We start from the raw sequence: 22312 nt of genomic DNA, 5'->3' as shown, positions 1-22312 counted from the left end.
TGAGACTGCTGGATTATTATTAGAGCGTTATGTGATATTTATTTGATCCAACTTCGATTAACTTGAAAGATAAGCTAAAAACTGCTATACATTTAAGGCTGATATTTTGGTACATTTCCTTGACAGCAAACAATTACATTACAAATATGATATGTAATCCAAGTTTCACTTTTCGGACATGTGATGTATAAAAGCCATGCAGTGAACCGTAGCTCATTTCAAATAAAAGTGTTAAACTGATCACCTGTAATCATGCTGCAAAGCAATCAAATAAAGGTAATTTTTCTTTCGAAGGTGATTTATTATTCTACTTCCCCCGAAACCCATCAGTTTCTTCAAGAAATGGGTAGTCGGTATAGCCTAAAACAGGTTCGGGTGAATAAAAAGTCTCCCTTTGATATTTGTTCAGAGGAGCATCAAGCTCAAATCTCTTCGGTAAATCTGGATTAGCCAAGAAATGGCGGCCATATGCAACAAGATCAGTACGATTTTCAGCCACAGCTTTGTTTCCGTCTTCCCTTTCATACCCACCAGCAACAATGAAAGTGCCCTTGAATGATTTTCTCATTGGGACAAGACTCTCTGGACATTCAGATTTTACCCCAACAGATATCATCCTTGGTTCAATCATGTGGCAGTACAGAATCCCATATTTGTTTAAGGCCTCGGCCAAATAAAGGCCAAGGGCTTTAGGGTTTGAATCTCCGCATTCCATGTAAGTTGCGAAGGGAGAAAGCCTAATTCCAACTCGGTCAGCTCCTATTTCATCACTCACAGCTTCAACTATTTCAAGACCGAATCGACAACGGTTTTCCAGAGAACCACCATATTGATCAGTTCGGTCATTTGCTTGATCTTTGAAAAATTGTTCTATGAGATAACCATGTGCGCCATGGATCTCAACCCCATCAAAACCTGATGTTAAAAGTAATATGTCTGTCAAAGAGCAAACAAATATTTTCTACACAGAAGAATCATACCAGCTTCTATAGCATTTCTTGCAGCAATCCTAAAATCATTAACAATTTTAGGAATTTCATCTGTACTCAGTCGTCGTGGAGGGGAAAATCGAGCCATATCCACACCATTAGCTCGTAGCTGTGGAGGTAATTCCCTATATGTGCTAGATATAGGAGACTGTCCATTTGGCTGAAACCCTGTAAATGACGCTAAGATCAAAATAATGTAGCATGTATGTAAGTAATCCTTTACTTCAGTGCTAATGGAGAACATAGTCTGCCACAAGCGTAAAATATACGGCAACACAAGGCCTAAACCATTTCAATCGAAGTTTGAAGCCTACCATCATCCAGATTATTCCAACTTTGTTTTCTTTCTCTTCCTTGAGCCCAGACAACAAAGGGGATCAAATACCGGATTGATGCAGATCAAACAATATGGACCTCAATGTAAATTATAGTAACATCATAAAGAGATATGTGTACAGGGAATTACCGGTGTTTGAAACCCTTCCAACGTGCCAAATCTGGCAAAAGAAGACTGCACCTTTGGCATGAACTGCATCTACGATGGGCTTCCATGCATCAGTTTGCTCCTTTGTCCATATTCCTGGTGTATTTGGATACCTTACATCGAACAAGATTGGGTTCTTAGTAACCAGAGATTATCAGAACCGAAGTTCCTTAATATTTACAAAAATTAACAGACTTGAAATGTAGCTACTGGGATGGGAGGCAAGCGTAACAAGGGACAGACAATTTAAATTTTTATAACCAAAATTTAATCTCTGTTTATAAATGCCCCGATGTGACCCAATGAACTTACCCTTGAGCTGTGTCAGAAACTCCAGTGGCTTCAGCCAAGAGAAAACCCCCTTTGGTTGCTCTTTGAGAATAGTACAGGATAGCATGAGGTTGAGGAACGTTATTAAAAGATCTCTGCCTAGTTAATGGTGCCAAAACAATTCTGCTAAAAATAGCTTACAAAATTAGCATCTCACAGAAGTTTTGAAAAAAAAAAAGCACATAGAAATAAACAAAAACTCTGCTCGAGATAAACTGCTCAAAATTTCTGACGATTTGCTCTCTGAAATCACTGATCAACCACACATATTCCATCAAAATCACCACACAACAAAGAATCACGCAAATAACTCAACATGGTCTGCTAAAGATCAAATCTTGATGCGTTACACGCCACACATTCTCAAAGAAATACATTCTCACGTATACAAATTCATGAATGAAAACGAAACTCGGGTGGGATTTCTTAAACAATCGATTTCTACCGGAAGAAAAGACGATGTTTTTCTATTGACAAGCAATAAATACCTATGAGAAAGACTAAAATTTCCCATTTGGTAAGGAGTGAGAAGTGGGATTCGCTGCGTCCCTTCCGCCTCCCTCATCTCAGTTCCCATATTTGGCCGCAGTTAACCCACCTCACTTGAAAAAATTGAAGTAAAACGTGATTCACAACTGCAGAGAGGGTATTTTATTTATAGAAAAAGAGAGGATTCGTGAGGAGAGTAGCGTGGTTGATTTTGCTGCTCCACAATCCATTCAAAGGTGAAGGCGCTGCCTCGTAGACCTCAGGAGTGTCGTCACTGAGAGTAGCGTGGTTGATTTTGCTGGCAAGCCTTGTTATAAATTCACATAGCTAACCTTTGACATGGATTAGTAAGCCAGTAGATTCTTGATATTTAGTTCAAATTTTAATTAGAAGCAATTGATTGAATTTGATTAGAATGTCCCACTTTTGATTGTGATCCAAGATAAAATGATTCTTGATAATTAGTTTAAATTTTAATTAGAAGCAATATCATTGGGAAATTTTAATTTTTCAATTAATATCAATAATTAATTAAAATATATTAATTAATGAAATATTTAAAAAAAAAATCACAATTCTAAAAACATTGACTGGTGTAGATAAGTAATAGATAATAGATAAGTAATTGATAATAGATTTGGAGAAATCAAACATAAAATTAACTGACCTACTGAAATGCGTCCAAAAGAACTGAAATTCATAAATGTCACATAATAATGAAAGTGAACTAATTGCACATTAATTATTTCAAGAAGCAGTTGAAGAGATAGATTTAAATTAATCTTTATTCGTGAGACATGCTAATCTTATTCATATTTACAATAAAAAGTAATAATTTTTCAGCTATGAACCAAATAGAAGAATCGTCTAATAAAATTGTCTAATGAAATCGTCTCACAAGAATTTTTGTCAGAAAAAAAAAGTTTTTGAAATGAATGTTGTGCACATTAGTAAACAAGCAGAGAACCAAATCACAATTGAAGATGTGATCAAGAAATCGTGGCCTTGAAATGGACAATGAAGTAATTCCATCAGCTTCTCTTTCATTGTAGATAATTGCACTAGCAAATGACTGGATTTCATGACGTGACCGGGTCTCTTTAGATTTCCCAAGTTCTAAGCGAGCCAATTTGCTATTCTGTTCAAGATTATTGAAGATCGGACCATTTATTGTTCTTGCTAAACTTGGATCAGACCCCTCGTACGTCTGTTGCATTTCTTCATCTGTAAACAAGACACAAAATGATACAAATATTCTTTTCACAGATTTGCAAAGTCCCAGGTTTTCACTACATCAATGTGTTGATACTCTTGGATAAGACCTGAGAAGTATACTAGAACACACACACACACGCACCAACACACTAAAGTTGCATCATTTTAATCATAACTGAATTTGGGATAGTTGGCATCAAGATCTTTGCTGTAAACTAATTATTTTCTGACAATTCATCTTGAGTAGCAAGCTGACTCTGGGGCTTTTGATGCACATTTCCGAGAGTGATTTATTGCTGTTGTGGCATTTTCTGTTTTCTTGTACAAGCTGTGGCAAAAGAAGAAGAGAGAAAAGAACAACATGCCCGCCTTCTCAAGCTTTTAAAACATGCAAGACGACGATCTTGAGGTTGAACACTTTCCTTCTGTATGGTTTTAATTTTAATTTTCAAAAAATAAAACTAAATAATTATTTCATAAATAATTAGGATAACAAAATAAAAAATTTACACATCACTTTCTTCCCTTTCTCTAGATATGTTTTTTTTGAGTTATTTTGTATGTCTTACATTTCAATGTCTATTTTTATATATCCCAAAATGATCATTAGGTTTGTTTATTTTGTATTTTGGTCATACGAATATTTTCATTTGGGTTATGATTTTTTTCTTTTTTGTCGGACTGTTGACGTGAATCAATAAAACGTTGATGCGATACCAGGAAATGCTGACGTACCCGACGTCACGTCAACACTTCATTTTAAAGATAGTCGAAAGCCTAAAAACAACCTGACTTACATTACGAAACCCAAATTTGAATGTTTATATGATCAGCAAAACAGAAAATAGAAAAATTTAGAGGACCCTTTTAGATATTATCCCTGTTTATTGCAAATATCGATTGTAACATGTATTTCAGTGACTTTACTCGATAACTTATAAGTGACTAATCTTCAAATTCGGAGCCGTAAAATTTTGCAAGACTTGCTCAGTGTTATATTATTTTTACTTGTTATTATGGAAGAGAGATTGATATATACAACAAATTTTGACTTGATAATTGTCTTAGTACCAATTTTAGAAAAAAAATTGGCTTTGATATTAATGCTGTGGAATCAAATCCACTAATAAATAATGCAACGTGACACTGTTACGCAACTCAATTAAAATGTTCTAATTATAACAACGTTGAAAATAATTTTCCAGGTCCCATTGTCTTTATAATTACAAACTTTATTTTTCTTCTTCTTTTCTTTTCTTTTTTCCATAAAATGTTTTCATTCTATCTCCAAAAAAATTATTTAGATGTCGTCGGATTCGGGCTAGACCGATTTATTTTAAATAAAAATCATAATAAAACTCATAAATGAACAATTAAGTTTAATTGATTTTCAAGTGTATAAATTATAGAAAAAATATTGAAATCTAAAAGAAATAAATTAAAACTCATCATTCGGTCAACGTAACGACCGGATTGATTACACAAATTAGGAAATTTCCGGATTGGATACAAATTGGGCTGGATTTTATCGATTAATTCACATCAAAATTTCAAAGTTCCAAAAATTTAACCATTTCCTTGCAAAATGATTAAAGTACAAACTTTTTGAAGCCCTAGGCATGTTCAATGGCACCATCTTAATTTCAAACCTTGTTCGTTGAACATTAATCTTCTTGCCTCGTCTCATGCAAAATACTAGTTTAGCTACTTTGAAATATTTTTATTACATATCAAGCAAAAAATGTTTATTCTAAAAAAAATATCACACTCAGATTATCTTGCTATTACTAATATATACATATCCAGAGATATAACAAATCAATTATATAATGTTGTTACTAATTATGGATTAATTAATTTGTCACCTCAGACGAAGTTAATTTGAGGATAGAACACATTCCCATCAGATATATAGTGCCAACGTGAACTCTAGGTGGACTGCACCAAACCCTAATCTGTCGAAACACTGATTTAACATATACGTATTAATTATTACTTCACACCCATCATTAGTTAGCCACATAAATCATTTGTTTTCATGGGAGCTTTCCAAAGTAGCTAGATGGCTCATAACAAGGTTAATTTATGAAATTTCGAGTAAAATTCGAACTGTGTTGAATTTGTGTATAATTATTAGAGTACTTGACGAATATATATTGTGTAATACGTTGTATATACGAGGAAATAATGATAGCAAACATAAAGCCTGCGGTATGAAAAGTTCAAAAACTCGATAATGATCGACCAAAGTACTCGCGATGAAGTCAAACAAGATCACTAGCTCGCTCGACTCATATTATATATCTAGATATGGTTCATTGAAAGGGGAATGACAATTATGGGGTGCAGCTAACTCCTGATCAAATAACTTCAATGATATGATTATATTGTTAATTATTAGTGATTGAAGATTACAAAGTAGAAGTAAAAGAGAGAAGCATTTTGCAAGGGTACAATGGTCCATTGGCTAAAAAGTTGCAGTTTTTGGTGAGTTTGTCCACTGCAAAGCAGCTGAAAATGGCTAGCCCACAGCACCACGCATGGTGCATATCTGGAAAACAAGTCATTTTCTTGGCCAGCTCAATCTCTTAGTCTCTCTCATACAATATACAAAGAAAGAAAGAGATAAATATATATTTATGGGTCACATTAATCAATGGACTAGAGCCTGTGATTAAGTCGGAGGGGAGGAGTTCCTGGAAACTCATGTTAGCTTAGAAATTATTCAACTCGCCGGGAAATAGCAATATTTTCCGAAGAAGCCAGGTTTGTGTGTCATTCAGTTCATGATGGTTAACTTAAGCGGGGAACATCCTTTTTTTTCGAACTTGAGGTTTCATTTAATTTCTTTCCACTTCATGCATTAGGGCACAGTTTCAAATGTTATCTTTGTTATTTGTGCAAAATTTACTGCAATTCAGTGGTTAAACATAGATCTGAGTTAAAGAGAAAATAAAAATAAAAATAAAAATTCAAGCTTTCTTGCATGGAAGATTTCGTTTTCATTCATGGTTCTTGGTTCCCAAGAACTGCTTAAAATTATATTAATAAAATTATGTTTCAAATTCTTTGTCTTCGTACAAAGAAGAAGAAGAAGAAATCTTGATGGGTTTTCACCATTTTATCACATTTGTATGCATGCTTCGTCTTTCTTAAAGCTACAATGTTTCCCTTTAAAAAAAAAATCATCATTTTTTTCCCTCTGTTGTAGCTAATCTACTCCTGAGAGATCGAATAAAATCTTAGTCCCCTCCATGATGTGGTGATTCTCTACCATCCTTCATCACTTTGTTATTGACAATTTGTCATAATTTTATTTCCTTAGTTTTTTTATCATTACATCAAAGTCAAAGTCATGGGCTTTAATTTCTTTAATAATCCACCATTGTCCTGTCATTTTTTAATTTTTTGTATTTGTAATCGTGAGATCTATGAGCTTCTTGACCAGGGATGAGATAAAGACAGAACTTTTACCATGTTTACGTGCACATTCAAGAAATTCCTTTTGTATGAGTGTGTGTGTGTGTAGATATAAGTAGTCTTTTCTTACTCAAATTTTCTGTGATCTTCGGTGCGCATTTATTTTCCGGTCCTTGAGAAGTATTATCAATTGATTCACAAAACTTTGATAAGAAATTTAAATCAAGTTGATATTGTGATTAGGGTTGCGAAATGGGACGAGGAAAGATCGAGATCAAGAGGATTGAAAACAAAACCAATCGACAAGTTACATTCTGCAAGCGTAGAAATGGTCTGCTGAAGAAAGCTTATGAACTTTCAGTTCTGTGTGATGTGGAAGTTGCACTAATAGTTTTCTCTAGCCGTGGACGAGTCTACGAGTATGCCAACAATAAGTAATGCTCACAACTCTTCCTTCGTCGTCTTCGATAATACATAATCATAACTATTGCATGTCCTGATATGATCTCAACTCCTGCCTTAAAGTTTCGATCTGACCCTTTAGTTTATCACTACTTAAATATCAATTTGGAGTTATATATAGTCTAAATCATTTTTGTGTAACATATATAAATATATATATATATATATATATATATATATATATATATTTTCTTGGAGTAATATGTAAAGTATGCATAAGCTAAAGTTCATTTGCATATAAAATAGTAAACACCAATATCTATAGCAGCAGTAGAAACAGCGGGAGTTCTGATTCTTTCAACTTTTTGTTGTTCAAAACTAGCAGTTCATTTTTGGGATTATAGTCCCAATGCTTACCCAATCTAGCACTATAAATCTTCAAATATTTCCTTCATGTTTCCAAACACGAAGTATCTATCTACAGCAGAAGTACTGTTGCATGTCTTACAAAGATAAAGGTCTACAACACTCATTAGGTTAAGGTTCTCTGTCTTTCCAGTTTCATGTATCTTAGTCTACACACACACACACATGACACATATATATTATATGTCTTCCTACCTTTATGTCCATCGCTAAGACGTCATTCACTTATTGGACGTGATAAAACATATCAAAATTGTATATTTATTATGTGAGTGTCACCTTAGTGTGGTAGACACAGTTGGTGGATAGTATGTCAGCATACTAATTACTAATTATTAAAATATGATGATTACTATTCATTAAATACATTGAACCCATAACTTGTAATTTCTTTCTTTTATCTTAAATAACTAATTACTATTACTAATTATTAAAATATGATGATTATTGTTCATTGAATACATTGAACTTATTCCTACTTCAATCGTGAATTTTCATGTTTGTCCTTCTCTATTTATTTCATTGATTACATTAAATTTATTCCTACTTATTCATTGAATACATTGAACCCATAACTTGTAATTTCTTTCTTTTATCTTAAATAACTAATTACTATTACTAATTATTAAAATATGATATTACTATTCATTGAATACATTGAATTTATTCCTACTTCAATCGTGAATTTTCATGTTTGTCCTTCTCTATTTATTCATTGATTACATTAAATTTATTCCTACTTCAATCGTGAATTTTCATGTTTGTCATAGCTTAACATATAAATATACTACTTCCAATTGTGAATTTTCATGTTTGTCCTTCTCTATTTATTTATTTAGCTTAACAAGTGGTGTTTTTATATGGGTTAACTTGTAATTTATTTCTTTTATCTTAAATAACTAATTATTACTATTATTAAAATATGATGATTATTATTCATTGAATACATTGAACTCTTCCATGTTTGTCCTTCTCTATTTATTTATTAATTTAGCTTAGCAAGTTGTCTTTTTATATGGGTTAACTTGTAATTTCTTTCTTTTATCTTAAATAACTAATTACTAATTATTAAAATATGATGATTACTATTGAATACATTGAATACATTGAACGGGAAATTGGCCTTCAGTCACCAGTCTTCAATTTTTTTTTTTTTTGTGTTCAGTTCCTGGGTACTTTTTTAGTACCACATTTCCACATGAAGTGTACCACATTTTGTGGATAGGGAGTGAACCAAAAAAAATGTTTTGATTGAGAATTTTTCACCAACTTCCCCTACATTGAACCCATAACTTATCATTTCTTTCTTTTATCTTAAATAACTAATTACTATGACTAATTATTAAAATATGATGATTACTATTCATTGAATACATTGAATTTATTCTTACTTCAATCGTGAATTTTCATGTTTGTCATTCTCTATTTATTTATTTAGCTTAACAAGTTGTTTTTTTATATGGGTTAACTTGTAATTTCTTATATATATGTGTGTGTGTCTTAATATTCATTGAATACAATGAATTTATTCCTAATTCCCATCTTGTGGTTCTACATGACCTTCTTCTTGTTTTTTTTTCCTAGATTCCGATTAATTAATCTACTTAAATATAAATATATTACTTCCAATTGTGAATTAGTAAAATATATTTGTCAGTTTTCACAAAATTTAAAAATTACATTTATGTCTATAAGGATTTATTTTTATGGTAATTATAAATATATCACTATTCTCATCTCAACTATATATTAGTATATATTTATTTAGTTTTATAATATTAATTTATTTTATATATTGTATTTTTTTTGGGTTTCATTTTATTTTAGTGATTATCTATTTTTTTTACTTAGTTATTTAATTGTTATGTTGGTTTTTTTGATTTAATTAATTTGATTTATGGATGGTTCGTTTTTGTTTCCGTTTTATTTTTCTTCATTTTTTTTACGGCTTGGTTAATTTATATAATATATCTATTATTTTCACAAAATTATGAGATTATAGTAGTCTTGAAAGATTTATTTTGATAGTAATTTTGTGCTCTTCTCTTCCGAATTATATATATGAGCAGTATTATTCATTGAAAACATTGAATTTAATCTACATGGCTTCTTCTTTTTTTTTTCAGAGTTTGGCTAATTAATTAGCAAAATATTACATTCGGCATAAAAAATAATATTTTTTTATTAATAACTCAAATATGATATTTGTCTCAAAAATTGACTCGTGGAACGCCTCATTAATTTTTTTGTGTTATTTTATTTATATATGTGTTTTACTATACATATATATTTGAATGATATTATTTTAAAACTTTTTTCACATGAAATTATTAAAATCATTATTAATTTGCAAACGATACATTCTGATATAAAATTAACTATATATAATATGTAGTCTAAAAACAAACTGAGAAAGTAAACAAAATTAAAAGTTAGCAAAATCACAATTGATATTTAACTTAATAACAAGATTAATGATTTTATTTTAATATTATTATGACAATTTAGTTAAATCGGAAAATTTCATTTGACAATAAAATTAACTATTCTTTTATTTTTATTTTTATTATTTTTCCATTGTTAATTATATTTGAATGAAAAATATATTTGTTAATTTGAGAAAATTGTCATTATAATATTGAAAAATGTAATGTGAATAAGTGAATATATATGATTTATAGTCATGATATATTTTATATATCTATTGTGTTTTGATTATTTAGATTCACAAATGCTCACAAACAATATGTTATTCAAACGATTTTAAACATTATTTAATATCGTGATTATATTTTTTAATATTAGTCATCCACGTACATCGCACGTGAACATTTCTAGTATATATGTCTTTGTAATTTTGGTTATTTACATTGTTAACTTTTTTTGTATCCATCTCTGTTTTATTTGCAATTTGGTCATTTTTCTATATATTGTTTAACCATGAAAGTAAAACATCGAGATTTTCTTGTATAATTTCTCCGCGCATCGATCCTGTATATATTATGTTTGAAATCATGATTTGTGTGTTATATTACTAGTTATATGTGCAATATATTATTACATGTATGCAGCATTAGGTCAACGATAGAAAGGTACAAAAAGTCAACAGCAGATTCCTCAAATGCATATACCACTCAAGAGATCAATGCTCAAGTAAGTGATCAGTATGAAATGCATACATGTGCTTTGATATTTGTTATGGTGCGAGTCAACAAAGCCTTTTGATATATATAAACAAGATAATATTATCACAAACGTATTGAAAAAACCTTAAGTTATATATATGAGCACCGGGTAAGAACGCAATACAACAATTACGGTTTTTCACAAGGTAAATTTACCGTTCTATATAATTTTATACCGCTCAAAATATGCCTAGGGATATTATTTATGTCAAAAGCTTTAACAGATTTACGAACATGGGCTTCACGAGCCAATAGATCCGCAGCTTGATTACCATCCCTGTAAATATGTATGTGTGATAAAACATGGAATTGTCTTCAACAAAGCTCGGATTGCAGTCAATATATGATCCAACTCCCAGGCTAAATTCATCGCACAAATGTGTGCGTGTATGTTGTATATAATATGTATTTTCATCTATTGTAGAAGTGTATGGATTTTGTTACGTTTGTATAAAACTCATCAGTCACCTGTAGGCTGTATGAAATATGCTGACGGATTTTTTTGTGGTTGTTTCTTATTATTTGAATTTGCATACAGTTTTACCAACAAGAATCGAAGAAGATGCACAACCAAATACAGATGCTCCAGAACTCCAACAGGTATCAATCTTTTACGTCCATTGTAATTACATGCAGGAAAGAATATATGATCCAAGAAAAAGACGAATATATATATAAATGTGTGTTTGCTTTTGTTTTAAAAAATTTTAGAGTTTTTTTTAATATATAAAAAAAAAAAAGAAAATGGAATTTTTGGAAAAGGTTTTGTCAATGAAGTGTAAATATAGTTTATTGTAGCATGCTAACTCTTTACATGCATGAGTACTCTTTCGTAGGCATCTTTTGGGTGAGGGTTTGGGGTCGTTGAATGTGAAGGAGTTGAAGCAGCTCGAAACTAGGCTTGAGCGAGGCATCACAAGAATCAGGGCCAAGAAGGTATAATATATAAATAATTACAGGAAATCAATAATCACGCTTTTTCTTGTTAATTCTTTATGTTATTGTTTTGCTCCAACAGCATGAAATGATACTGGCGGAAACTGAGATTTTGCACAAGAGGGTAATTTTCTTCAACTTAACATGAATGAATCTATAAAAAACACAAATTAAGTTGACTATATTTGAAATCCCGGATTGTTGTTGCTCAATATATAGATTTTTCCCTTTTACAAATGTAGTCCTCGTGACGAATTCGCGATGACCATCTATTTAATTTGTGGAACCTGTTTTTTCCGACGACAGGAAATTCAGCTGGAGCAGGAAAATAACAGTCTCAGGGCAAAGGTAATGTTAATCATGCAAACATGCATTAAAGGAAACGATTCTTGTTATGGAGTACTGCAATAATCGAAATGATTGAATCAGTAGATGGCTTTAATCAATTAGTGTTGGATCAATTTTATTTTTATGGGCTTATATGTGAATAATTATGTGTGTGAGTTGTCTGTTAAGTTAAGCCCAAAATAAAGTGATCAAATAACGTTTCGGGTTATTGGGCTTTAATGTATCTAATGGGCTGTGGGCCTTTAATGTGTAGAGACATAAGTGTAATTTCTGTTTTTATGATGGGCTAAAACGGAAATATCAGAAGATATTATCTATAAATAAGGGTCATGGTCCCCAGATCTCGCGTTGTCACTTTCACTATTCTCTCTCCCATTAAGAAAATAGTTCTGAAGAGAAAAGTAAAGGATTCTCTCAAGGAAAGAGCTCGTAGATCTGGAAGATCAAGACACGTTCTAAACAATTCAGAATTATGGCTTCAGGTACGCTTCCGCTTAAGTTTTCAGTCAAATTCTTAATGATTTAACGTGATGGATTCTGCGGTTTATGGGTTTTCCCCAACAAGTGGTATCAGAGCCATTCATGTTTGAATCATTGAGATTTGTTTAAAGTTTTTGGATACTTTTTGGATCCAGATCTGAAAATAAAATTTTGTTTAAAATTTTTTTGATATGGCTTCAGATCTGAAAAATATATTGATATGTTTTCAGATCTGAAAATATTTTGATACGGTTTCAGATCTGAAAAATATTTTGGTTTAGATCTGAAAATTTTTGTTCTATGGCTTCAGATCTGGAAAATATTTTGGTTGAAAATCAAATCTTTTAAAGTTTCAGTTTTGGTAAAAAGATTTGGTTGTAAATTTTAAAGATTTGGTATAAGATTTCGATTTTTCTTCCAGTTTTTAAAAAAAAAAAAAAAAAAAAAAAAAGGAAAATCGAAAAGTCGGATATTTTTTTTTTTCAAAAAAAAAAAAGGGTACGGTTCGGGTCGGGTTGTACTGAAGTGGTCGGCCCGACCCATATGGTTTCGGGTCGGGTCTTACGGACCCGGGTCGACCCGACCCATACGGTTTTGGGTCGGGCCGTACGGACCCGGTCGGACCGATCCGTACGGATTCGGGTCGGTCGGCCCGTACGGAATTTCCAAAAAAAAAATTTTTTTTTTTTTTTTTTTCGGTTTCAGGTTTATTCGGTTAAGGTTAAATTTTCATTAGTTCAAATAATGATAAGGTAATATGTATTTTTAAAATTGATTAATTGAAATAAAATGTCGCCAAATTGACCTCTTTTATGGAAATTAAATTTATTTTGAAATACAAAAGGATTTTGGGTATATGTGATTTATATGAATATTGATCGGCCCAAAGGAAGGTTAATATTTAATATAATCACATATGCAATTGTGGTGGTAAACATGTGATAGTTGTTCGTTTTTTCATGTGAATAATAAATCGGCCCAAAGGAAGGTTGTTATTTGACATGATAGTTACTATCAGTGTTTGACTGCTGCGCCAGGATATCACTTACAAGTTAATCTTTTGTCCAAAGATGAAACATTAATGGAGTGCTCGATATTCTGTTTATGGGGGTTTACATTATTTGAATTTATTGATTATTTTATTTGGATATTTGGTTGAGCATGTATGTTTTGTTTTTGTTCTCTGTTCAGATTTGACTCCTGCAAATATTCATTCCAACATAAATTCTATTCCTATGTTAAATGGCTCGAATTTTAAATCATGGCAAGAGAATTTGTTGATAGTTCTCGGAGTCATGGATTTAGACCTTGCGATAAGGATTGACTCTCCTCCCGTCATTACGGATAAGAGTACCTCTGATGAAAAGAGGGAGTTTGAAAGGTGGGAAAGATCAAATCGCATGTGTATGATGATCATGAAGAAGGCCATTCCGGAAACATTCAGGGGCACAATGTCTAGCGACATTGCTACAGCTAAGGCTTTCCTTCAAGACCTCGAAAAGAGGTTTGCTAAAAGTGAAAAGTCTGAAATTGGTACACTTTTGGCAAGCCTCATTTCAATGAGGTACAGAGGTAAGGGCAACATTAGGGAGTACATTATGGAAATGTCTCATCTTGCTTCAAGGTTAAAAGCACTGAAGCTTGACCTCTCTGAGGACTTGCTGGTGCATCTGGTTTTGATATCTCTTCCTCCTCAGTTTAACCAGTTCAAGGTGAGCTATAACTGTCAGAAAGAGACTTGGTCTCTGAATGAGCTCATCTCGCACTGTGTCCAGGAAGAGGAAAGGTTGAAGCAAGACAAGACAGAAAGTGCTCATTATGCCTCTACCTCGAAGGATAAAGGAAAGAAAAGGAAGGATAAGGTAGCTGCGGATACACAGCTTCCGAAGAAACAACAGAAGAATCCTAGTGATTCTCAAAGTTCTGGTTGTTTTTTCTGTGGCAGTGATGGGCATATGAAGAAGAAGTGCAGTAATTATCACGCTTGGCGTGCTAAGAAAGGTATGCTTCTGAATATGGTTTGTTCTGAGGTTAATTTAACTTCAGTGCCTAGACACACGTGGTGGATAGATTCTGGTGCAACAACTCACATCAGTGTGTCTATGCAGGGTTGCCTGGATTGCCGAAAACCAAATGATGCTGAAAGATTCATCTATGTTGGTGACGGCAACAAAGTTGAAGTTGAGGCAATAGGAAAATTTAGATTATTGTTAAAGACTGGAATATATTTGGATCTTTATGAAACATTTGTTGTGCCGTCTTTTAGACGGAATTTGATTTCCATTTCTGCACTGGACAAATTTGGTTATTCTTGTTCTTTTGGAAATGGAATATTCAGTTTGTTTCTCGATTCAAAATTGGTTGGTTCTGGTTCTTTATCAGGATACGATAATCTTTATTTTTTGGATGTTATTGCTTCATTTAATGAATCCCTGCAAACAAGTAGAGGCACTAAAAGAAAATTAACCAGTGAGAATTCAGCTGCGTTATGGCACAAAAGATTGGGTCATATCTCTGAAAAGAGAATAAGGAGACTTGTGTCAGACGAAATTCTCGAACCTTTAGATTACACAGATTTTAATAATTGTGTTAATTGTATAAAGGGAAAACAAACCAACAAAAGGAGATTTGAAGCCAATAGGTGTTCAGGCGTCTTAGAACTTATACATACTGATATTTGTGGACCATTCCCTTCGGCTTCTTGGAATGGTCAACAGTATTTTATAACGTTCACAGACGATTTTTCAAGATATGGCTTCATTTATCTCATTCATGAAAAGGCACAGTCATTGGATGTGTTCAAAAACTATAAAGCTGAAGTTGAAAATCAACTTGGCTTAAAGATTAAAAGCGTTAGATCTGACCGTGGTGGTGAATACTATGGTAGATATGACGGTTCAGGTGAACAACGTCCAGGACCTTTTGCTAGATTCCTAGAGGAATGCGGTATCGTCCCACAGTACACTATGCCGGGTTCGCCCACTATGAATGGTGTTGCTGAAAGACGAAACAGAACGCTTAAGGACATGGTGAGGAGTATGATCAGTCATTCTACCTTACCAGAATCACTCTGGGGAGAAGCACTAAAGACCGCAGCATATATCCTTAACAGGGTTCCAACTAAGGCAGCGACCAAAACCCCTTATGAACTTTGGACGGGTAAAAAGCCCAGTCTTAAGCATCTGCACGTTTGGGGATGTCCAGCTGAGGCAAGGCCTTACAAGCCTAATGAAAAGAAACTGGACTCAAGGACGGTTAGTTGTTATTTTATTGGATACTCTGAAAGATTCAGGGGGTACAAGTTTTATGATCCCACGAGTAAGTCGATTTTTGAGTCAGAAAATGCCAGGTTCTTTGAGGATGTTGAGTTTGCGGGGGGAGATAAAGTAAGGGATATTGTCTTTGAAGAGGAATATGTAAATATTCCCACAGGTGTCTTGGACATTGATCAGGATCATATTCCTCACTTTGACCAAGACACAATACAGGAAGACAATATTAGAGATTCTCCCATTCCAGATGAACAAACTCAAGCACCTCCAGAACCTATGCCATTAAGGAGATCCACTAGAGAGCGGAGAAATGCAGTTCCGGACGATTACATTGTATTTCTTCAAGAACATGAGGCAGACATTGGATTGATGGAGGATGATCCTATTAACTTCCGTCAAGCCATGGATAGTTCTAACTCTCAAAAGTGGAATGATGCCATGAATGAGGAGATAAAGTCCATGAAGGACAATGACGTATGGGATCTTGTCCCATTGCCTAAAGGTACGAAGCCCATTGGTTGCAAATGGATATTTAAAACCAAGAGGGATTCGAAAGGCAATGTGGAAAGATATAAGGCTCGTCTTGTCGCTAAAGGCTTTACACAGAAAGAAGGCATTGATTATAAAGAGACTTTCTCTCCGGTTTCTTCGAAAGACTCTTTAAGGATTATAATGGCTTTGGTGGCGCATTTCGATCTTGAGCTTCATCAGATGGATGTAAAGACTGCGTTTCTAAATGGTGACATTGATGAAACGATTTATATGGTGCAGCCAGAAAATTTTGTGTCCAAAGACACAAATAATATGGTTTGCAAATTAAAGAAATCCATCTATGGGCTCAAGCAGGCATCGCGACAATGGTATTTCAAATTTCATCAAGTGATCATCTCGTTTGGCTTTGAGATGAATTTGGTCGATGATTGTGTGTACCATAAGTTCAGTGGGAGTAAGCATATTTTTCTGGTTTTATATGTTGATGACATTCTGCTCGCTAGCAACGATATAGAGTTGTTGCATGAAACCAAGAGATTTCTATCAAAGAATTTTGAGATGAAAGATCTTGGTGATGCATCTTTTGTACTGGGTATTCAGATACATCGGGATCGTTCTCGAGGTATTCTTGGATTATCTCAGAAAGGCTATATCGAGAAAGTTCTCAAGCGATATGGGATGCAAGATTGTAAACCAACGGATACCCCTGTAGCTAAGGGAGACAAATTCAGTCTCAAACAATGCCCAAAGAATGATTTTGAGGAAAAGGAAATGCAGAAGATTCCCTATGCATCTGCAGTGGGAAGTCTGATGTATGCTCAGGTTTGTACACGTCCAGATATTGCGTACGTGACAGGAATGTTAGGACGATATTTAAGTAATCCAGGAGTGGAACATTGGAAAGCAGTCAAAAGGGTCTTACGATACCTACAGAGAACAAAAGATTACATGCTCATATATCGGAGGTTGGATCAGCTTGAGATCATTAGGTATACTGACTCCGATTTTGCTGGATGCCAAGATAGTATGAAATCTACGTCGGGCTACATCTATCTCCTTGCTGGAGGTGCCATTTCCTGGAAGAGTGCTAAACAGTCACTTATAGCCTCTTCCACCATGGCAGCTGAGTTTGTAGCGTGTTATGAGGCATCCAATCATGGAATATGGCTGCAAAATTTTGTCACGGGACTGCGCATTGTTGATGGCATTGAAAAGCCACTAAGATTACATTGTGACAATAAATCAGCAGTTATGTATTCCAATAACAACAGAAGCTCAACGAAGTCTAAACACATTGACATCAAGTTTCTGGTTGTTAAAGAAAGAATTCAGAGTGGAAAGTTGTCTATTGAGCATATCGGTACAAACTCCATGGTTGCGGATCCGCTTACTAAAGGACTACCACCCAAACAGTTTCATGAGCACATTGCTAGTATGGGTGTTATGTCAATTGAGGAAATTCAGTTTTAGTGGGAGTTTGTTATTTTAAATGCTTTTCAGTTGTAGACATTTTCAGTTACAGTCATGTAAATTTATTTTCTGCAGAAATAAATTTCAAGTGAAGTCACACTCTGATTATGGTTTAAAGTTTGATCTCAATAAGGTTCAGGGAGGACCAGTTGGAAATAGGCATGTTACGGTCACATTGCATGAAATTTCCATGCTACACATCCACTTCATGATCCATGTCATTCAGTTGTGTTGGCATATGTGACCATTGATGGGTCTAGTTACCTTGAGTGTAGCTAAGACTGCTTTGATCCTATGTTGGTGTGATTGATGGACTGGATTGGTTATAGATACATTTCGGAATGACAACAATTTTTGAGCTCATAAGGTTATTTTCACAAACATAATTATAAAGTTGCACATATAGCCCAAGTGGGAGATTGTTGGATCAATTTTATTTTTATGGGCTTATATGTGAATAATTATGTGTGTGGGTTGTCTGTTAAGTTAAGCCCAAAATAAAGTGATCAAATAAAGTTTCGGGTTATTGGGCTTTAATGTATCTAATGGGCTGTGGGCCTTTAATGTGTAGAGACATAAGTGTAATTTCTGTTTTTATGATGGGCTAAAACGGAAATATCAGAAGATATTATCTATAAATAAGGGTCATGGTCCCCAGATCTCGCGTTGTCACTTTCACTATTCTCTCTCCCATTAAGAAAATAGTTCTGAAGAGAAAAGTAAAGGATTCTCTCAAGGAAAGAGCGCGTAGATCTGGAAGATCAAGACACGTTCTAAACAATTCAGAATTATGGCTTCAGGTACGCTTCCGCTTAAGTTTTCAGTCAAATTCTTAATGATTTAACGTGATGGATTCTGCGGTTTATGGGTTTTCCCCAACAATTAGAAGATACGTACTTGGATTTCTATGATGTTTATTTTCTGAATAATTTCAGATAGCGGAAAATGAGAGGCTCCGGCAATTTAGCATGATGCCTGCTGGGCAAGACTATAGCATCCAGTCATATTTCACAAGCAACGTGCTCCAATTGAATATGATGGAGACAGTATTGGTCTATCCTGTTCCGGACAAGCCGACTCTTCATCTCGGGTAGTATTCTTTACATGCATGCATGAAATTAAGCCTATGTCATATTTATGCTTAAATTTTTGTTCCTCTTCTAGTCGATTTCTCCGCGGCCTTGATTGTCCCGAATAACATACGAAGTGTTTCCATTGTAGTATTTGACAAACCGTATCGTTTTGGAGGCATGGAAGTACAGTTTAATGTTTTTTCTTGATGATCAGTACTGGATATAATGTAATCTAGATAATTTGATGAATACATCTCGTTTACTTAGAACCCCTCCAAGGGAAAAATCCTCCAAGGATTTCACAAGGAGTTTGTATACAATTTACCGGAAAATTAATTTTTTTTCAAAGAAGTAAATCCTTAGGTAAATAAAAAAAATGATTTAATTTTGGGAGGTTTCTTATTATCATCGACCTGGTGCTCAATCGTCAATACCGAATCGCCTAGCAATGTGACATAAATAGGCCTTGAATTAATCGCAATTAAGCGCATGATCTATGGCCTTTGAGGCGCTTCAATGCAAGTTAGGTGGAGGGGATGGGAACATTTTTTCAACCTTTTAATTTGAAAGATATTCATATAATAAATTAATAATATAATATATGCTGATAGTGACTATATATATATCTATAATATGTTATATTTTTTAGAACATTTTTCGTAATTTATTTAGTTTGTTGATAACGAACAAAGTTTATCGCTACGAAAATAATGCACTATTCAGAAATCACGCAATCTTTCACAAGGGATAAGGCAACTCTTTGAAAACAACATATTGTTTCATGATTCGTTTTAATGAAAAAGTGCATTGTTTCATGAAGAGTCGCGTCTGTTCTGAATCAAAATTTTGTTTCTATATATATGGCATCATTAGTTCAAGAAAGACATTCAGATTCTGATTTGATTTAGTCACCACAAATACAACATATCTCCATTGCATCCTGAGAGAATTTTTTTTTTTTAATCCATGTGACTAAAACGAGAGAGAAAACATTTCTTAAAAAAAAGCTTTGTAAATGTACCTTGGAGTTCATTTTTTTAGATTCGAAATATTCTGCCAACAATATAATTTTCATATTCTAACATTTCTCTTTTTCTACTTACATTTTCTCCTACCATTCAATTTAAAAAATTCATGAATTTTATTTTAAAAATTAAAAGAACACTCGTTTTCCATTTTTTCTACAGATTACATGCATCTTTGCTAGTATTTTATGTATATAACTATTATGTTCGCTCAAGTGATGGCGGCTAGTGTTAATTTATTAAATGGTCGCATAGGTCGTGTCCTAATTATGGGAGTGGGAGTTCTCGTTACATCAATATTAGCAACAGCAACCAACGTTTGAACAAAAAACATAGGAAACCTAACTCGTGTTTAACATTGAATGCTTCGCGTTCGTGTGTGTATATATAGAGAAGAAGAAAAGTATCAAGAAGAAGAAGAAACAAGATTGTTAAACAGACAGTTAAATAAAATGACTACGGTAAGTACTGAAGTTAAAGGAGACAAGAGCGAAAGAAGGCTCAGAGTATTATGCCTACATGGGTTTAGGACCAGCGGAGAAATCATCAAGAAACAACTCACGAACAAGTGGTCGGAATCTGTTCTACAGAAAATGGATCTTGTTTTTGTTAACGGGCCTTTTCCGTGTCGGGGAGAATCCAGGGTCGAAGGAATCTTCGATCCTCCGTATTATGAGTGGTTCGCGTACAACGAGGTCAGCTTTTTGGCTTTTGCAAACCGTGGTTTTGCCACTAGTTTAGTTTGTTTTCTTTTGTTCTAATTTTTGTTCTCATTCATGACATGGGATTTTGGATTGCTGATTGCTTGAATTATTGTTTCTGTTTTTCTCCTGGGATGGAATTATAGGATTTTACCGAATACCAGGATTTTGATGAGTGTCTTGATTACATAGAAGATTGCATGGTTCAATACGGACCGTTTGATGGACTTCTTGGCTTTTCACAGGTATTTTCATGTGTATTTACACGAACATCATAGTCTAGTGTCCGGTGAATATAATCTAATTTACATTTGCGTTACAAAAATTCAGGGAGGAATCCTATCTGCTGCACTGCCTGGATTACAAGCCAATGTAAGTCCGGTGTCGCTTTTATCTATTCTTCGATGTGGATATTTGGGTGAAATGCAATTAAGGGTGGATCTGAGTTGCAGGGTGTGGCTCTTACAAAGGTGCCCGAGATCAAATTTGTGGTCATAATTGGGGCAGGAAAGTTCCAGAAACGATCGGTGGCTGAAAAGTCTTATCCAGCGCCGGCACAATGCAAATCCGTGCATTTCATAGGTTGAATATGTTGTCTTAATCAACCTCGTCTGCTTCTCCAGTGATTTCTGGTGAAGTGGCGTTTTTAAATCTTTTCATAGACAGACGGCTAATCCCATTAAAATTTATTGCATTACTCAACTCGTGGAAAGTGTTGAAGAGTTGTAAAACTAGAATTTTTACTTCGAGAAAACATACTTACAATTGACTTGTATCATTACACAGGGGCGACAGATTTCTTGAACCCTTACAGTATTGCTCTGTTGAACGAGTTTGTCGATCCTGTGGTGATTCATCATCCCAAAGGCCACACTTTTCCAAGATTTGGTGAAGTATTTCGTAACTTTTTTCCTGTCAAAAAACTACATACAGATATTGCCAAATGAATGACATTATTTTCTTGCCGTCCAGATGAGAAAAGTTTGAAGACCATGCTAGGCTTTCTTGACAAGTTGCTGGAAGAGATTAAAGGGGTGGGAGAGCAAGAAATGGAGGCAAATAACACAGAAGAATAACAAAAACTGATGTTTTGAATTAAATAAGACACTTATAACTATACATAAGAGAGAGTTAAGGAAAGAATTATAGTATTTTTTATTTTTATTTTCTTCGTTTTTTTTCTTGGAACCCCTCAGCTTGTGCAACCACGGTCACTGCGATTAATGAAATAAGGACGAAATTTGAGCTTGGGTTCAGACAGCTAATATCTCATATGCATTTGAAAAAGGTGCTCAACCCACGATCAAGGCTACTTAAATTCCACCACAACACAAATGGTTGCCAATATATTGTGAGAACTGAGTTGTTCTCTCGTTTTCTTCAGATTTAGCATAAAATTTGCCCAAAATGTAACATTTACTTCCATCTTTTTTTTCATATGTCATGTGTGGTAGTAGCTCTTGTGAGTAGGGGTGGGCATAAAACCCGAAAAAACCGAAAAAAACCGACCGAACCGAATAATTCGGTTTAAATGGTTCGGTTTTATCGGTTTTTCGGTCGGTTATGGTTTTAAAA

The 22312-nt window shown here is 33.9% G+C and overlaps 3 protein-coding genes across 3 annotated transcripts; 2 read left to right on the top strand and 1 right to left on the bottom strand.

Annotated features, from left to right (window-relative positions):
* Window positions 1-62: 62 nt before the first annotated feature.
* On the bottom strand, window positions 63-2604 carry LOC140816279 (putative 12-oxophytodienoate reductase 11). Its single transcript, XM_073175424.1, has 5 exons — window positions 2292-2604; window positions 1786-1926; window positions 1456-1586; window positions 981-1157; window positions 63-915 (listed from the first exon to the last, which is right to left on the bottom strand). Exons 1-5 carry the CDS (start codon window positions 2378-2380, stop codon window positions 308-310), a joined length of 1146 nt encoding a protein of 381 aa, XP_073031525.1. The 5' UTR covers window positions 2381-2604; the 3' UTR covers window positions 63-307.
* Window positions 2605-6163: 3559 nt separating this feature from the next.
* LOC140816781 (agamous-like MADS-box protein AGL11) lies at window positions 6164-19255 on the top strand. Its single transcript, XM_073176223.1, has 9 exons — window positions 6164-6273; window positions 7171-7361; window positions 10827-10908; window positions 11479-11540; window positions 11777-11876; window positions 11959-12000; window positions 12183-12224; window positions 18874-19028; window positions 19103-19255. Exons 2-9 carry the CDS (start codon window positions 7180-7182, stop codon window positions 19134-19136), a joined length of 699 nt encoding a protein of 232 aa, XP_073032324.1. The 5' UTR covers window positions 6164-6273; window positions 7171-7179; the 3' UTR covers window positions 19137-19255.
* Window positions 19256-20369: 1114 nt separating this feature from the next.
* LOC140816653 (uncharacterized) lies at window positions 20370-22208 on the top strand. The gene is made up of 6 exons (XM_073176045.1): window positions 20370-20731; window positions 20884-20982; window positions 21068-21109; window positions 21190-21319; window positions 21524-21625; window positions 21710-22208. The coding sequence occupies exons 1-6, from the start codon at window positions 20399-20401 to the stop codon at window positions 21811-21813; spliced, it is 810 nt and encodes a 269-aa protein (XP_073032146.1). The 5' UTR covers window positions 20370-20398; the 3' UTR covers window positions 21814-22208.
* Window positions 22209-22312: the final 104 nt, after the last annotated feature.

Source organism: Primulina eburnea, chromosome 16 (genome assembly GCF_022965805.1).
Source record: "Primulina eburnea isolate SZY01 chromosome 16, ASM2296580v1, whole genome shotgun sequence".
Taxonomy (NCBI): Eukaryota; Viridiplantae; Streptophyta; class Magnoliopsida; order Lamiales; family Gesneriaceae; genus Primulina; species Primulina eburnea.
This window is presented reverse-complemented; position numbering and strand designations above follow the sequence as displayed.

What these genes read in the sequence shown, in the direction of transcription:
- LOC140816279 (XM_073175424.1), bottom strand. Translation starts at nt 2,380, where the DNA reads ATGGGAACTGAGATGAGGGAGGCGGAAGGGACGCAGCGAATCCCACTT. An exon ending in TGGAAGGGTTTCAAACACCG is followed by an intron (nt 1,158 to 1,455) that starts GTAATTCCCTGT and finishes CGTCATTTACAG; the next exon opens with GGTTTCAGCCAAATGGACAG. An exon ending in AAGAAATGCTATAGAAGCTG is followed by an intron (nt 916 to 980) that starts GTATGATTCTTC and finishes TTTTAACATCAG; the next exon opens with GTTTTGATGGGGTTGAGATC.
- LOC140816781 (XM_073176223.1), top strand. Translation starts at nt 7,180, where the DNA reads ATGGGACGAGGAAAGATCGAGATCAAGAGGATTGAAAACAAAACCAAT. An exon ending in CTCAAGAGATCAATGCTCAA is followed by an intron (nt 10,909 to 11,478) that starts GTAAGTGATCAG and finishes ATTTGCATACAG; the next exon opens with TTTTACCAACAAGAATCGAA. An exon ending in ATAACAGTCTCAGGGCAAAG is followed by an intron (nt 12,225 to 18,873) that starts GTAATGTTAATC and finishes GAATAATTTCAG; the next exon opens with ATAGCGGAAAATGAGAGGCT.
- LOC140816653 (XM_073176045.1), top strand. Translation starts at nt 20,399, where the DNA reads ATGCTTCGCGTTCGTGTGTGTATATATAGAGAAGAAGAAAAGTATCAA. An exon ending in AGTGGTTCGCGTACAACGAG is followed by an intron (nt 20,732 to 20,883) that starts GTCAGCTTTTTG and finishes ATGGAATTATAG; the next exon opens with GATTTTACCGAATACCAGGA. An exon ending in TGCCTGGATTACAAGCCAAT is followed by an intron (nt 21,110 to 21,189) that starts GTAAGTCCGGTG and finishes TCTGAGTTGCAG; the next exon opens with GGTGTGGCTCTTACAAAGGT.